The sequence below is a fragment of the Protopterus annectens genome, chromosome 3.part0, assembly GCF_019279795.1.
Source record: "Protopterus annectens isolate FY-2018-M chromosome 3.part0, PAN1.0, whole genome shotgun sequence".
NCBI lineage: Eukaryota > Metazoa > Chordata > Ceratodontiformes > Protopteridae > Protopterus > Protopterus annectens.
In genome coordinates this window covers 598,709,447-598,726,497 of record NC_056731.1, presented here as the reverse complement: position 1 = coordinate 598,726,497, position 17,051 = coordinate 598,709,447, and the positions used below count along the sequence as shown (strand labels likewise).

The 17,051-nt window shown below is 36.7% G+C and overlaps 1 protein-coding gene across 3 annotated transcripts in view; it reads right to left on the bottom strand.

The window, feature by feature from the left end:
* Window positions 1-17,051, bottom strand: part of ITGA9 (integrin subunit alpha 9) — a 5,160,704-nt gene that overhangs the window by 4,339,797 nt on the left and 803,856 nt on the right. For all 3 annotated transcript variants that reach the window (XM_044065011.1, XM_044065010.1, XM_044065009.1), the window contains exon 6: window positions 8,196-8,331. In XM_044065011.1, the coding sequence (XP_043920946.1) occupies window positions 8,196-8,331 (136 nt within the window). The remainder of the gene's footprint in view (window positions 1-8,195; window positions 8,332-17,051) is intronic.

The following is a 17,051-nucleotide window of genomic DNA, read 5'->3' as shown; positions in this document are numbered from 1 at the left end:
TACTGTGTGTCTGCTGTGTCTGATGTACACTATATCTTTGCTCTCTGTGATCTATACTATGTGTTTCCTGTGCATGATGTGTTTGCTGTGCATACCGTGTATTTCCACTGTCTGGGGTACACCTATATGTCTGCTGTGTGTGATGCACACTGTGTGCTTCCTGTGTGTGATCAATACTATGTCTTTGTGTTTGCTGTGTGTGATGTATACTGTGATTTGCTGTGTGTAATGTATACTACGTCTCTGCTGTGTGATGCATACTATGTCTCTGCTGTGTGTGATATATGTGTTTGCTGTATGTGATGTATACTATGTATTTTCAGTGCATGTTAAATACTATATATTTGGATGGTTCAGTGGTACACCTGTAGCGTTGTCGTCTGACAGCAGGATGTTCTCCGGTTCGATTCTTGGCTAGAGTGCCTTCTGTGTGGACTCTCCGTGTCCGTTTGTGTGTGTTTCCTCTGGGTGTTCCGGTTTCCACCCACGTTCAAAGACTGTGTCTGGAGCGTTTATCCTAGGGCCGCCACTGAAAATTGGCTTCTTTCCAAGTCGGACTTTCCAGGTTAACAAATGTTAAATAAAAAATAAATACAATAAAATGTCTTTGTGATGTGTGATGTATACTATGTGTTATGTCTGATATATAGTATGTACTCATGGTGTGTAATGTACACTGCGTGTTTGCTGTGTGTGATGTATACTATATTTTCCTATGCTTGATGCATTCTGTGTGTTTCCTGTTTTTGCTGCGTGTGATGTATTGTATGAGTTTGCTATGTGTGATGTATACTGTGTGTTTTCTGTGCATAAGATACACTATGTGTTTGCTGTGCATGATGTATACTATGTACTTCCTATGTTTGATGTATATTATGTGTTTTGTGTGCAATTTATACCACGTCTGCTGTGTGTAATGAATACCATGTCTGCTCTGTGTGATGTATACTGTGTGTTTCCTGTGTGTGTGAGATGTACCATGTGTTTCCTGTGTGTGAGATATACCATGCATTTGCTGTCCATAATGTACACAACGTGTTTGCTGTGTACGATGTATACTATGTTTTTGCTATGTGTGATGTATACTATGGTTTCCTGTGTGGGAGATATAATATGTGTTTGCTGTGCATGATGTATACTATGTGTTTCCTATGATTCATGTATACTATGTGTTTGATGTATGTGATTAAACTGTCTTTGCTTTCTGTGATGTGTACCATGTCTTTACTGTGTGTCATGTATGCTACGTGTTCTGTCTGATGCATATTATGTCTTTGCTCTGCATTATGTACAACATGTCTTTGCTGTGTGTGATGTATACAAATTGTTTGCTGTTTGTGATATATACTATGTCTGTGATGTATACTGTGTCTTTGTTCTGTGTCATGTATACTATGTGTTTGCTGTGTGTGATGCATACTATGTCTTTACTATGTGTGGTGTATACTATGGTTTTGCTGTGTGTGATGTATACTATGACTTTCCTTTTTGTGATGTACACCATTTGTTTGCTGTGTATGATGTTGACTATGTTGGCTGTCTGTGTACACTACGTCTTTGTGTTTGCAGTGTGTGATTTTATTTATATATATATATATATATATATATATATATATATATATATATATGCATACACTGTTTCCAATATGTGATGTACACTGTGTGTTTGCTATGTGTGATATACACATTATCTTAGCTGTATGTGATCTATTCTACGTCTTAGCTGTGAGTGTGATTATTACTATGTGTTTGCTGTGTGTGATGCATACTGTGTGTTTTGTATGTGTGCTGCATACTATGTATTTGCTATGTGTGATGTATAATATGAGTTTGTTATGTTTGATATGCACTGTGTTTCCTATGTGTGATCTATACTATGTCTTTGGGGTGTCTGATGTATACTGTATGTTTGCAGTGCATGATATATATTATGTCTTTTTTGGTGTGTGATGTATACTGTGTGTTTGCTGTGTGTGATATATACTATGCGTTTGCTGTGTGTGATGTACACTATATCTTTGCTTTGTGTGATGTTTATTTATTTAAATATTGACATTTGATTACTGGAAAAGTCTGACTGGATAGAGGCCTGGGGTGAAAAGCTCCAAATTATTACAAAACATTTTAAGAACAATAATTTTACAATCTTCAAAAATAAAGCAAACATATTGTCAGTTTAAATAATTATAACAGATTAGACATAATATAAAAACATTGGTTAACAACTTATATATAGTATATGACAATTATTTCATATTTTAAAAAAAAATTTAGACCGTTTGTAAAGAAATTAAAGGTAAGTTATCCAATACAAATAGGGAATGAAATATGAAGTGAGGGAAAAACAATTTTATGATATATTTAGACAGAAAGTCAGAAAAGAAAAAGATAGCAGTAAGGAAGTAAGTGAAGAAGGGAGAATAAGGAGGTATAAGGAAAGAAAAGGTACTTGTTCACATTAATGGATATAATTTATCCTACTTTTGAGTAAAAACAGAGCCATATTTTAGTTAGGAAGTCTTTGAGTGGTTTTGAAAGATGGGAAGGAGGGTATAGACCTGATGGATACAAGTAAGGAGTTCCAGGCCTTAGCAACCTTGTGTAAGTATAGACAATGCAGAGCAGATTTGCTAAGTTTGTAGATACACAGGTGTTTTTGGTCACTGGATCACAATGATCAACTGTGCTCAACTGGGTACACAGTTGTGTAGAATGATTTTTAGTGCTGGAGAATATGGATGCTGGACAGTTTTATGGGTGTTAAGCTCAGTACACTATGTGTTTGCTATGTGTTATGTATACTGTATGTTTGATATGTGTGATGTATACTATATGTTTGCTGTGTGATGTATACTATGGGTTTGCTGTTCATGATGTTTACTATTTGTTTGCTTTGTGCAATGTACATTATGCCTTTGCTGTGTATGATGTGTGCTATGTGTTTCCTATGTTTGATGTATAGTATGTGTTTGCTATCTGTGATTTAAACTCTATGTTTGATGTGTGTGATGTATACTATGTTTTTGTGTTTGCTGTGTGTGATGTATATGATGTCTTTGCTGTAAGTGATGCATACTATGTTTCTGCTGTGTGTGATGTTTACTATGTTTTGCTGTTTGTGATGTTTACTATGTTTTTGTGTGATGTATACTATATCTTTGCTGTGTGTGATGTATGCTATGTGACTACTATATGTGATGTATGCTATGTGTTTGCTGTGTGTTTCCTATGTTTGATTTGTACTATGTGCTTACTATTTGTGATCTATACTATGTGTTTGCTGTGGGTGATGTATACGATGTCTCTGCTGTGTGTTACGTTTACTATGCTTTTTGTGTTTGCTGTGTGTGATGTATGCTAAGTGTTTGTATGTATACTATGTCTTTGCTGTGGGTTTTGTATGTTTGATTTGTACTGTTTCCTGTTTGTGATCTCTAAAAAGTCTTTGCTGTGGGTGATGTATACTATGCATTATGTGTGATGTATATTATGTCTTTGCATTGTGTGATGTACACTATGTGTTTGCTGTGCGTGATGCATACTGTGTGTGTGCTGTATGTGATGTACACTATATGATTGCTCTGAATGTTGTATATTGTGTGTTTGCTATAGGCAGAGTAAACTATGTATTTGCTATGCATAATATACACTATTTAAGTGTGATGTATGCTATGCATTTGCTATGCATGATGTATACTATGAGTTTTCTGTACATGATGTATATTGTGTGTTTTCTGTGTGTGATGTATACTATGTTTTTGCTGTGTGTGCTGTTTACTATCTGTTTCCTATGTGGGATGTATACTATGTGTTTGCTGTGTGGGATGTATAAAATGTGTTTCCTATGTTTGACATATATTGTGCGTTTGCTGTATGTGACATATACCATGCGTTTGCTGTGATGTGGATTCACTTCTAAATTTCGAAGCCCATATTACTGACTCTTAAAAATCTTGAGATGAAAATAACGAAATATCGGAATCCCAAATGTTGGATTTCACACATGGTAAGTAAACATTTGGCCAAATTACACCGAAATTCATGGTGAGCTAAGTAAAACTTATCTAGGTGGGGGTTTATGCCCCTCAGACCCCCCCAAACTAAATAGACCAACTCCAGGATCGCACTACAGTGGAGAACAGGGCATGTTGGCCTCAGCATGGGTTCCAGTTGGCCAAGTACTTACTTACTATGTGTGAAATCCAACATTCGGGATTCCAGTGTTTCTTTATTTTCATCTCAAAATTTTAAGACTCGATAATATGGGCTTCAACATTTAGAAGTGATACTGTGAGATGTATACTATGTATTTCCAATGTGTGATGTGTACTATATCTTTGCTGTGTGCTGTACGCTATCTGCTTGTTGCATAATGTACACTAATTGTTTGCTGTGTATTATATGTTTTCTGTTCATGATGTGTACTATGTGTTTCCTGTGCATGACGTATACTACTGTGCCACTTTTGTTGCTAGGCTGTGTACTATACTATTCTATGCTTTTGATTTTAATGTGACTATGTTGCCTTTTCTTCCCAAGTCTCCCAAGTGAACTCACTATGCCCAGCAGGGTTATCCCAATCTACAGGTCATGCATAAGTACAACATGAAGGTGGCTTATCTACATAACACTGAAACCAAATATTCATAAAGAATGTTTAAAAAATGTTCTAATGCATTTCTAACAATTGGGTGACAGTGCTACATAAAATTAAACGTGCATCACCAAAATCTAAATGTATTTCATATTTGTAAAATATTGGTATATCTATAAAAATCTGTTTTTCTGATAACCTAAATGTTACATATCACAGCCTTATTTTTACAGTGATATTTTGAAACCAGATGTGATTACTTATTTATTGACATCTGGTGAAAGGGAAAGTCGGACTGGGTCAGGAGCCCATTTTCAGCAGAGGCCTGAGGAGAAACACAACAAACAAATACAGATTTTAAAGTTACATATAAAATTTAAAGTTCCAAAAACACTTAGACATTTAAAAGTTTATATATATATATATATATATATATATATATATATATATATATATATATATATAAAAAGGGATTCACTTCAGAAGCCTGAAAGCCCAAAATCTTAAACTTCAAAATACTAAACAGTGTAAGAAACTTCTCTGTGTGGAAGATTTTCAGTCTTTATATCTTTAGTTAATCACTGTATATTAATCAGATCAGACAATAGTAGTAGAAGTAGCGAACTTAGACTCACTCATCTTAAGTCAAAACAAAACAAAAAATAATAATAAAAAATATATAATTGTACAGCATTACTAAGTATTCAAAAGTAATCTAAGCAAGGCAGGCAGGCAGTCTGTTTCCAGTTGAAAATCCTTTATTAAGTACACAGACAAGCGATCCAAGTAAACAAAAATAGAGTAATAACTTCCTCACAAGCTTTCTAAATATGTATATATATAGGTTCATAGATTAGTACTAGGCTAACTATTTCAAGCCTAGCCAATTACCCCATGTGAGAATCAAACCCTGCACCTTGTGTTTGTAAGGTAAACACCTTAACCATTGTGCCATTTTCCCACCTATATATATATATATATATATATATATATATATATATATATATATATATATATATATATATATATATATATTTGGCATGGGAGTGGTTTATTGTGCTGTAAAACAAAGTGTTATTGGTACACATGTTAAGTTCACATCCCATCCCCCATCAGTGTGACATTTGAGCTGGTCCTGTCCTACTTAGTAGCTGTCATAATAATATTATAACCCTTATGTACTTGAAATAAAATTTATAATGATGTGGTACCTCTTACTTAACCAGATTATTAAGTAGGTTATTAAGTCTGTGATTTTATCCAAGACAATATACTACATGACTGGAAACATATCAACCTTAGTTCATTTGGCAATCAAAAAATATATATAGATATATACATATACATTTTGCATGTAAAAATCAATTTCTATTTTCATAACCTATTGTTAACAAAGATCGCTTTCATCCTTCTAGACTTCTTCAGGTCTGAGTACAAGAACCCTAAAAAAATTAAAAAAAAAATCTATAAAAATATATATAATTGTATAATTAGTTAGTATTGTTATTACACATCATTTTGAATAAAGTGGAAAAAAGAACCAGAAAAAAATAAGAAAAAATGTATGTATGATGATGGAAACAAAATATACACAAATTACAACTGATTTAAAATTGCCACGAGTTCATGTTTCTCCAGAATATTCCGGATGTCTCCTTCAAGATCACCCATGTCTATGCGATCCAGGATCTGGAACTTAAAACCTGTGTGTCTTTTATGAAGAGAAAGGTGTTTAGCTATTGCATTATTTTTACATCCAGAGCGGATTTCTGACAGATGACATGAAATCCTACATCACATTCATTGCACTGTGTAATAAAGGATTTTCGACTGGAAACAGACTGCCTGCCTTGCATGGATTACTTTCAAAAACTTAGTAATGCTGTACAATTATATATTTTTTATTATTAATTTTTTTTGTTTGTTTTTACTTGAGATGAGTTTAAGTTAGTTACTTCTACTACTATTGTCTGATCTGATTAATATACAGTGATTAAGTGGAGATATATGGACTGAAAATCTTCCACACAGAGAAGTTTCTTACATTGTTTTGTTTTTGGACCCACTACACTTGTTTAGTGGGTTGTTTTGAGACTTCAGGGATAACCACGGAGATTACTTGAATTTCAAAATACTGAGACCAAAATATTGAAAGTTCAAAAGACTGAAAACTCAAAATACTGAATCTCAGAATACTGAAAACACACAGGATACCAACACTTACTATATTCCAGCACAACTACATACAGAAACAAATAAAAGATAAACCATTTTCCACTTCTCCAAGTATACACTGGGGACTGTACCCCCACACCCCCTGCTACTTAAATATATCAACTCCGAGATCGCACTCCACAGAACAAAATGGGAAACATGTCATTACATGCGTCATGACTGCCTGTTGTAACCTTAGTCATGTTCCCTTCTAAGTCGCTATACTACAACATAACTCATGTTAGTGTAGTGAAGTGCGATCTTGGGAGTTGATATATTTAAGTAGCAGGGTGTGTTTGGGGGTACAGGGAGGCTTGCCCCCCTGCTTACAGTTGAAGAAAAGTAATGTGCTTTGTCTTGTATTTGTTTCTATATCTACTTCTGCTGGAATACAGTAAGTGTTGTTATCCTTTGTGTTTTTAGTATTTTGAGTTCAGTATTTTGAGTTTTCAGTCTTTTGAACTTTCAAGATTTTGGTCTCAGTCATTTGAAATTCAAGATTTTGGGCTTTCGAGCTTCTGAAGTGAATCTGTACAAAGACATTTGTAGACATAACACAATTTATATAATGTAAATGGATAACAATTTACAGTAGTTTGTCTAGAGTTCAGACTAAAATTCTCAGCTAAAATTATACATTAGTAGAACATACAAAATAAACATGGACATAATATTTTGTAGTTTTGATGTACAAGTTTTAAGAAAAAAAAAGTTGTAAGACAGAGGGAAAAAGTATAACAGCTGAAGATAGGAGTATACATAAGGACAGAAAGAGATGATGTGTGGGTTAAGATGACTAGGATGATGGGTACTTGATAAGGTACAGGAGGAAAGTATACTCAAGAGATTTACCAAGGAGAAGCAGGTAAAGTAGAAGTCAGATGTATTACTAGAGGCTCAAAAAGTGCTGGAAAGGAGGGAAAAGAAACAGATGATAGGTTAGGGAAGGGTGCAAAGGATGGAGGGTAAAGGATTAACATTTAGTGTTTATTTATTTATCTTTTCTTGTCACAATATTGGACATAAAAATACAGGGATAAAATCCTCATGTATCTAAGAAGCAAGTGAAAGAGCTTAGCCTAAAAGGGAACTTTAGGGCATTCTGAGGGGAAAAACGAGACAGAAAGAATGCAACTATTTTCCCTTTATTTCCTGAAATAGATACCTCAGTAAAGAACATTGGTGTACAATAGTCACTCATATAAGTAACTATATTTTCAGCCAGAAAGCAGCAGTTTCATGAACTGTAATGCCAGTTATGTCTCCTCTACCATGGAATAGTCATATATGGCATTTCTTTCTCTGCTTTATTTAATAAGGTGACTTTGCCAAAATAAATAAAACAAAATAAAATAAAATAGATCAGCTGCTCAATAAAGTCACTTACCTAGGTAGCTGAACTGGTTGGTGCCAGCGGCACTTTCTTTCAAGCTGAACCACTTGCTGCCTGCTCCAGTTACATTCAACACTTTAACTGTGCCAGTCCATAAGTAAGATCCAGGGGCACCAATGACTACGACCTCCTACACCACATGCAAAAGCAATAAAAGTTAACAGTTAAGCGAAAACATTCACAATCAAACAGTAATGTAATTAGTTGGATCTTTCCAAAAAATATCACAGCAGTCTACATACAAGCTGCTAAACAAGTCATCTACCAAGAGGCAGTAAACACAGCATGTTATTTCCAAATAATGTATACTGACAAGTCATGTTTACAGCACCATAGATGCCATTCTGGTATGTGATATCAGTCCTGAAGCCAAATACTAGGTAGGCTGCATGGCTAAACTACTGGCAGTATTTATGACTCTGCATTACTCAAACAGCAATGCAGCCATAGTGGTGCTGATATGAATACGGGCTTTCTTCCACAGATGGACGATGTCCACACACAGAAATCTATGACGGCACCAGTCCTACTTGCTAAACCTTTGTACCAGAGCATTTTGTTTGCTTTCCCAGTTAAACAAATGATCCAACATTCATCAGACTTTACCAATATGAGCAGGAAGGTAAAGAAAGATGTGATGACTGCAGATGGAGCATCAAGCTACATAAAGGACATCAAATGTGACATCACTCAGGAGAAAGACCAACACCCCATAAACACTGCAAGAGAATGGGGAGAGTAAGTGCTCTAGAGGTCAGCTCAGAATAAGGGTGAATGTTTATAGAACATTACAATGTGTCAAACTCAGAGAAGTCAAGGGTGCAGAATGGCAAAGTGAGGAGAAGAATACAAGAGTGGGATGGTGAGAAAGGGTACAGTCATAGGGAATCTGAATCAGTTAGGAGTAGACTGTGAGATTCCATGTTCCAAGGAAGACAACAGCTGGGAGTTGACCGAGATTTAGAACTTTGATGGTTTCAGTCAGTTGTGCAGCACTGCAACAGAAAAGACAGAATTCTAGATTTGCTGTACAGATGAAGAGGGTCAAGAATGCTCAGGTAAAGGTCCCCCATTGGTCAACTGATTATGCCATTGACTTGTTCAAAGGTGGGTGGAAGGGTGAGAACATAAGGACAGATGGTGATGTGGAATTTTAAGGGAGCGCATTATGATGAACTGGAAGAGAGAAGCCAGGCATAATTTAGAGGACTGGGAACTAACTGAGGAGGTAAACAAGCTATGAGTTAGGAATGTGATAAACCTCTGAGCAGGGGTTTGAGGAAGAGGTAAAAAAAGAAAGCTAACGTGATTGAACAGGATGATGAAACTACTGATTAACACATAAGATAGGAAGAATGCACAGGATGGGAAACTGAAGGAGGCAAGTGAAGTACAACAAAGGAAGTGAGAACTGCAAAGAAAGAAGATAAAAGGTTGCTGGCAGTAGTCAAGAGTGGAAACAAACAGCACATGAAAAGACAGGACTGACAGATCTGAGACAAAATGGGGCAGATCATGTCTTCCTAGATGGTTGTACATTGAATAAAAGCTTAATTTCAACTCTCCCAGTGCAAAAACAGAAACTCAGAAGACAGAGCCAGTAAACTGTTACTTTTGGGTAAATTTCACTAACTCACTAGTAAGTGTATTGCCTGGATGCCACCAAAGAAGAAATTCAGAAAACCTTAAAGAAAACTGATCACAAAAGGTGATAAAAAACAATGACTGGGAAGAATTCTGCAGCTGTTCAGCAAAAAAGCAGTGCAAGCTCCAGCTTTGGTGTAAGACATGGCTTCAGTAACCTAAAGTTAAAAAAAAATAAGTCAAATGTATTCAGAGCTGATAAAAATAAGTGAAACACTGACAAAATATATCAACTCAAATAAGTCTGGAAAAATGGAAGAAGCTTTAAGCAGACATTCAGATGTGTTGATTAAAACTAAGTAGTCAAAATGAAGAAAAGGCTGGCTCAATATGAGATTGCTCAAGAAGAGATGTTTCAAAAATAATAGCATTACAGGACACAGCATATAGGGAAAACCTGAGATTTTCAGCTGTACCAGAAAAGCTGTAAGGAACAGATTGTATTAATTTTATGAAAGCAGAAATAAACAGCTGGATTGGTATTCCACAGCAGGAGCTGTTAACTGAAGGAACACATTGCGTGCATGCTTCAAACCTAGCCATGAGAAAGTAACCTAAACCTTTAATAGCAAAGATGCAATCCTATCAGCAGAAGGAGTTGATTCTGATAAAACAGTGGCAGTAGGACAAAGTACTTCAAGTGGGCGACAGTAGAGGGTTTCTAGAAAATGATTACTCTCTGTACACCAGGCAAAAAAGGAGTACATTTATTCCACTAATCAGGGAATGTCAATAAACAGCCATGAGATTACAAATGCTGCACCCAGTTCTCTTCAGAATATTCTTTCCTGGAGGGACAAAAATCATTTTTGATGCAGAAAATGCTAAGGAGGAAAAACAAAACAAAAACTGTGCTGTGAAACAGGAGATTCTGCTTCTTATTCTTCTGGTACTAAAGACCACAGAGGAACTGTGCCAGTGAAACCTTTTCAAATGTTTCAACAGAAAATGCTTGAGAGACAGAAAAAGCATGAGTTGAATAGAAGAACCAACACAGTACATTGGAAATGAAGCAGAGACTGGATTTGGGAGACGGACATAAACAGGAATAAAACCAGTAACTTGGAAACTGACAAATAAATGTGGGGCTACAAAGCATTAAGTATATTTGAGAAACATGGCAGAACAAGAAAACCTGGAACTATTGGACTTTTTTGGCTTTGTTGAACTTGTAGGGGACTATAAAGCATATGCCCTACTTCATGTCATTAGTGTTTGGAAAACTTAGAAGAGGGGAAGAGGAGGAAGAGTGTTAACTAAGTGAAACAAAATATTGTTCTTAACAGTAGTATTTTTATAATGCATGATATAACCTGCATGCTAAAAGTAAAGGTTTTGCAGTTATCTTTCAAGTGTAATGAGGATACTACAGTAAACAGGTACCCTTGATTTTTCGTTCTTTTCTTATTCTTCTTGTGCAGTTTTAAGAAATGTAGGCAATGCAATGTAAAAAAGAGAGCGTGATACATGAAATAATTATGTGCTTTTTCATTCTTGCATAAGGGAGTGACTGGCATTAGTAATAAGTTTTAAGAGAAAGCAAATAAAAAAGAACATTGAATATAATAAAGCTTTCCTCTAGCAATAAATGCTTGTAGAAGCAACTCTGTATCTGGTTCTCATGTCTCCATGGAAACAATCTGATACAGATCAATAAAAATAGAATACTTCTTTCTTTCAACTGCTATGAGATAATATTTTCTGTAAGCATTTAAGTGTTTTCTCCGTCTGGGAGAACAATAAAGATAAGAGAAGATCAGCCAGTACTTGGCAGCAGTGCAGGCTGTACCATGCACCTTAGCAAGGATAACCTTCCTTTTAGGTTAACCCAAGTCGGTATATGTGGCTGTCAGTCTGGGGGCAATTGTTCTTATTAGGAGGACAAAACTTCAACATTTGAAGATGTACATAGCTTTGTGTGTTAGTATTACATTTTTTTTTTGAGGGTGTTCAGTAAAACAGTAAAACAAAGGGTTTTGTATGATATGACATAGGACTAAATGTGTATGACAAGAAAGAACTGCATAAAATGTCAACCTACCATGTAACACAAAAGCTTGAACTAGATATTTAATAAAAAGCTGTTTATTTATTTATTTATTTTACATTTGTTAACCAGAAAATTCTGACTGGACCAGGTCCATTTTCAGCGGAGGCCTGGGGAGAAAAGTTCCGGCATCAAGTTATACAAATACAGTACAGCCAGAATTATACACAAAACATGTTACATCATGTATGTTGAGCATAGTAATATAACAAGAAATTAAACACTCCAGGTAAAAGAAGATATAGAACATAGGTAAAAAGACAATGTCAGTCACAGTACATCTAGCATACTACACAAAACAGGTTACATAATGTATGCTGAGCATAGTAATATAACAAGAAGTTAAACATTCCAGGTAAAAAGACAATGTCAGTTATAGATTGGTGAGAGTAGAAAATATATCAAATAAGATTCTACAGTTCTACTGTTACACATAAAATGTGGGAATAAAAACTTTTTAACATAATGACATTTTCTATGCTATGTTTAAATGTGAATGGTCTCACAAATATGTACAAAACAGAAAGCGTAGTAACTACATTAAAAAATGTAGACTGCAAATAGTTATGCTACAGGAGACAGGTTTGGAAAGAAATGAACGTGAATTTGATAAAAAAAGGTTTTCAGGACAATTATTTAGCAGAATACCTGGGAAAAGGAAATGATGAGCATTAATATTGCATCTCAACACCAGAAGTAAAAAAAAACTCACTTATTTTAATACAAATACAAATAACAGAGCTATCAGGAATAAACTCTTCATCAATGCATATAAATCACAGTTCAAATACAGAGTTTTTAGATACAGCAAATGATCCCATCTCCCAATAAGAGCTCAGCTTGTTATACAAAGAACTTGAAAATTAAGTTTTGGAGAGAGGGGTCAAACATTAACAGAACACTGATGATCCATAGGGAAGCTGAATATAAGAAAATACCACTACTGGTTGCGGGTCTTTATGTGGAGAAAACATGTGACAGAGTAAGCTGGGAGTTTATGAGCAGAGCAATGGAAGCATCTGCATTCCCTGATAAAATATAAGCTTGATTACGAGGATTTACAATGGATCGGAGGCGAAAATTAAAGTGGGTGGGATCTTCTTTAATAATTTCTGTTTGAGCAAAGGAACAAGGCAGGGGATTCCTCTTTCCCCTTTGTTATTTGCATTACATTTAGAACCAGTGGCAAAGAAAATAAGTGGATCAGAAATTCAAGGACATAATTTGTATTGTAATCAAGAAAAGCTGATTCTATTTGCAGATGATATTATCTTACATCTGATAAAACCAGAAAAGGACATTTTATTGTTGTGGAACATTTTGAGGTAATTTCAGATCTTTTTGGGATACAACATTAATGAAGCTAAAACAAAGGCAACAGCTAGAAATTATGTACTCACACACAAACTGGTTCAGCAATATCCATACCTATGGAGATATGATAAAATGAAGTACTTAGAAGTATGGATTAAAAAAATTCTAGTATGGCAGCTAAGGATATGTTGAGAGAGACTAAACAAAAGCTAATATAAAAACTGAGAAATTGGAAGCTCTGATATATTGATATGGATAGCACAATACAAGCAGTTAAAATGTTTTTAGTCCCTTTAGTTTTATACACAAGTCAGGCATATTTTTATCAACCAGAGGAGAAGTTGTTGATAGCAATTAATAAAGAGCTGAAGTATTTTATCTGGCAGGGGGTGGCAACAGTCAAGTAGGATAAGCTGATTCTTCCAAAAGAACAAGGCAGTTTGGGATTATGTGATTTGAGGGGATATTTCATAGCTACACAGCTAAGGTTCCTATACATAGCACAAGCAAAAACCTATAACTCAAAGTAGAAGGGGATGATGATAAAATAGAGGGAAGCTCAAGAAACAAGGAAAGACCGGACTTTGGATGCAGATCCTTGGCAGCCCAAAATAATGGACAACGTACACGTTGGTTTACAAAGTCCATTGAATATATGGGAAAAACAGACAAATGCAGATTTTGTAAAACAAAATTGGAAACAGTTGCACACCTTGTTGCTGGCTATGACATGTTAATGGCAGAAAGACTGTATACTGAAAGGCATAATAATGTAGCAAGACAGTTTCACTGGGGATTGTGTGAACATTATAATACTGAAGTAGCTGAAAAATACTGGAAACATGAGCCACAAAGCATCATAGAAAATTATGAAGTGTATATCACATGGGATCACCCATTACCAATAGTTCAAAAGACAGATGTGAAAAAAACAGATTTGCTGGTCCATGAAAAGAAGACAAAAGTAGCACTGATTATTGAAATTGCTACACCCAGTGACTACAGTGTCTTGCGTACAGAGAAACATAAAGTCATAAAATATCAGGATTTGAAGGCAGAAATGTGAGCAATGTGGAAGAAAGATATCTAGACAGCTGCAATAGCAGTAGGAGCAACGGATCTTATAAAAAATAATCTATAATCGTATTTAGATACATTACCGATGCATGTAACTCCATACAAATTGCAGGATGTGTCACTATTGGGCACATTGCGGGTGCTGCTAAGAGCTCTTCTGCCTGACATCAAAGATTGAAAAGTACAGTTTTGTACCTACCATAAATGTAGATGTTCGAGTGTCTTCACTGCTGCAGTCATTACACTTGGGTTATCCTGCCATCAGGTGGTCCCACAGTCGGCCAGAGTTCCAAAGTCTTGGTCCGGCGTCAGTTGCTGTCGCCTCCTCCCTGACGTCAGTGCGTCAGGGGTATATAAGCAGCAGCCGACGCCATTTTCTTCAGGTTTTCTTGCCCCAGATGTCAGGTGCCCCCAAAAAGATAGGCAATACATATTGCTTACAAAACATACAATAAGGTAAAAACAAAACCTTCAGTAACCAGCAAATACACCACATAGGTAGTATAGTGTAGAAAGTTATAGATAAGCCCCAGCTAAGAAAGAGGGGATGGCGGGTGGGTAACCAGGACTGCAGCTGTGAAGACACTTGAACATCTACATTTATGGTAGGTACAAAACTGTACTATGTTCATCGTGTTTCACTGCTGCAGTCATTACACTTGGGTTGAATCCCAAAGCTGAGACAGGGTGGCTGGTTCTAGAGAGGATTTGGTGTGGCTATGAGGCCCTGCAGCACTGCAGTGGTGAAGCCAGCTCTGGATCTAGAGTAAAGAGGCAAGTGATAATGCTTGGTAAAGGTGTGCACTGAACTCCAAGTTGCAGCTTCCAAAATGTCTTTGGTAGGTAATCTTCTAAGGTAGGCAATAGAAGTTGCAGTTGCCCTGGTGGAATGTGGTCTAATGTTAGATGGTACAGATTTCCCATGCTGTGTGTAGCAGAACTGCATACAGTGTCCTATCCACTTTGAAATGGTCTGCTTTGAAAAAGCCTTTCCCTGTGATCTTGCAGCATAAGATACAAACAATTGTTCAGTTTTTCTGAAAGCTTTTGTTTTGTCCAAGTAGAAGCGTAGTTGCCTGTGTATGTCCAAGGAATGTAGAATTCTCCCCCCTTTATTCTGAGGATTTGGATAAAATGTTGGCAAGTGAATAGTTTGGTTAAGAGCCACTCTGGATACCACCTTAGGCATAAATGAAGGGTTTGTTCTTAAGGAAACCCTGTCTTGGTGGAAAATAATGAAAGGCTCCACTGCCATTAGTGCCTGAAGTTCTGAGACTCTTCGTGCTGAGGTTATTGCCAGTAGCAGAGCAGTTTTCCATGATATAGATTTTAATTCTGTTGAATTGGCTGGCTCAAAAGGAGGTAAGGTGAGTTTTTCCAAGACAAAATTGAGGTCCCAAGTAGGTGTTGGTGCTCTCCGGGACAGTCTTATGTTTTTAGCCCCTCTGAAGTACTGCTTTAGCAATGGATGAGAGAAAATAAGAGGATCTATGTTGTAATGAGCCGAGATGGCAGAAACGTGGATCTTAATGGATGAGAAGGATAGTCCTTTGTCCAGCATCTCAGTTAAGTATTGTAGTATCTGAGGAATGTTAAGGACAAGAGGGTCAAGGCTTTGAGCCTGGTTCCAGGCACAGAATCTCTTCCACTTTTCTGAATAAGATTTCCTGGTGCTAGGCCTCCTGGCCTCCAAAATGACATCCATAACAGCTTTAGAGAGAGGTGTTGTCTGTTTGGCTAACGAATCTGCCATGTAGCCAGGGATAAGGTTTTGAGTTGACTGTGCAGGATCTGATTGTTTTGCTGAGTCAGAAGGTGTGGCAATTGAGGCAAAATCCAAGGTGGGCCTTGAGCTAAGTTCTTTAAGATTGGGTACCAATGCTGGTGTGGCCAGTCTGGAGCAATCAGAATCATCTGTGGTTTTTCTTGTTTGGCTTTTAGGAGTACCTTTGAAAGGAGAGGCAGAGGTGGGAAGGCATAAATGTTTAGGCTTTTCCAGCTGAACTAAAGAACATCCACTTTCCATGCTTGTGTGTGATAAGTCCTTGTGCAGAATTTTTGTAATTGGCAATTCAGTGGGGAGGCAAAGAGATCTATGTCCGGGTACCCCCATTTTTGCATTATCATGCTGAAAACTTGTGGATTTAATTTTCACTCGTGAGGATCCATGATGTTTCTGCTTAAGTCGTCTGCCAGAGTATTTTTCTTTCCTGGCAGGAATTGTGCTTGCAGATGAACTTGATAAGTTAGAGCGGTGTTCCACAAGGTCATGGCTTGTCTGCATAGGGGGTAAGAGTGAGTGCCCCCTTGCCTGTTTATGTACCACATTACTGTGGTGTTGTCTGTCTAATAATAATTGTCCTGGATGTAGAAGGTCCTTGAAAGCTGTTAGGGCATTTTGTACAGCCAACATCTCTTTTGATTGATGTGAAGATGCCTTTGGTCTGTGGTCCATTTGCCCTGAATGCATTTTCCTGCCATGTGTGCTCCCCAGGCGTAATCTGAAGCATCTGTTGTTAAAGTCTGCCTGGCTGTGGGAAGAGTGAAAGGCTGACCCTTGTTGAGGTGACATGCCTGTGCCCACCATCGAAACTCCTGTTGTAGGCAGGGAATTAGTGGTATTACTGTTTCCAAGCTGTGAGCGTGTTGTATCCAAACACGTTTTAGGTACCATTGTAATTTCCTCATATGCAGTTTGGCATATGGAATTAGTAATATGCAGGATGCCATGAATCCCAAGGCCTGCAGAATTTTTCTTGCAGGAAGTT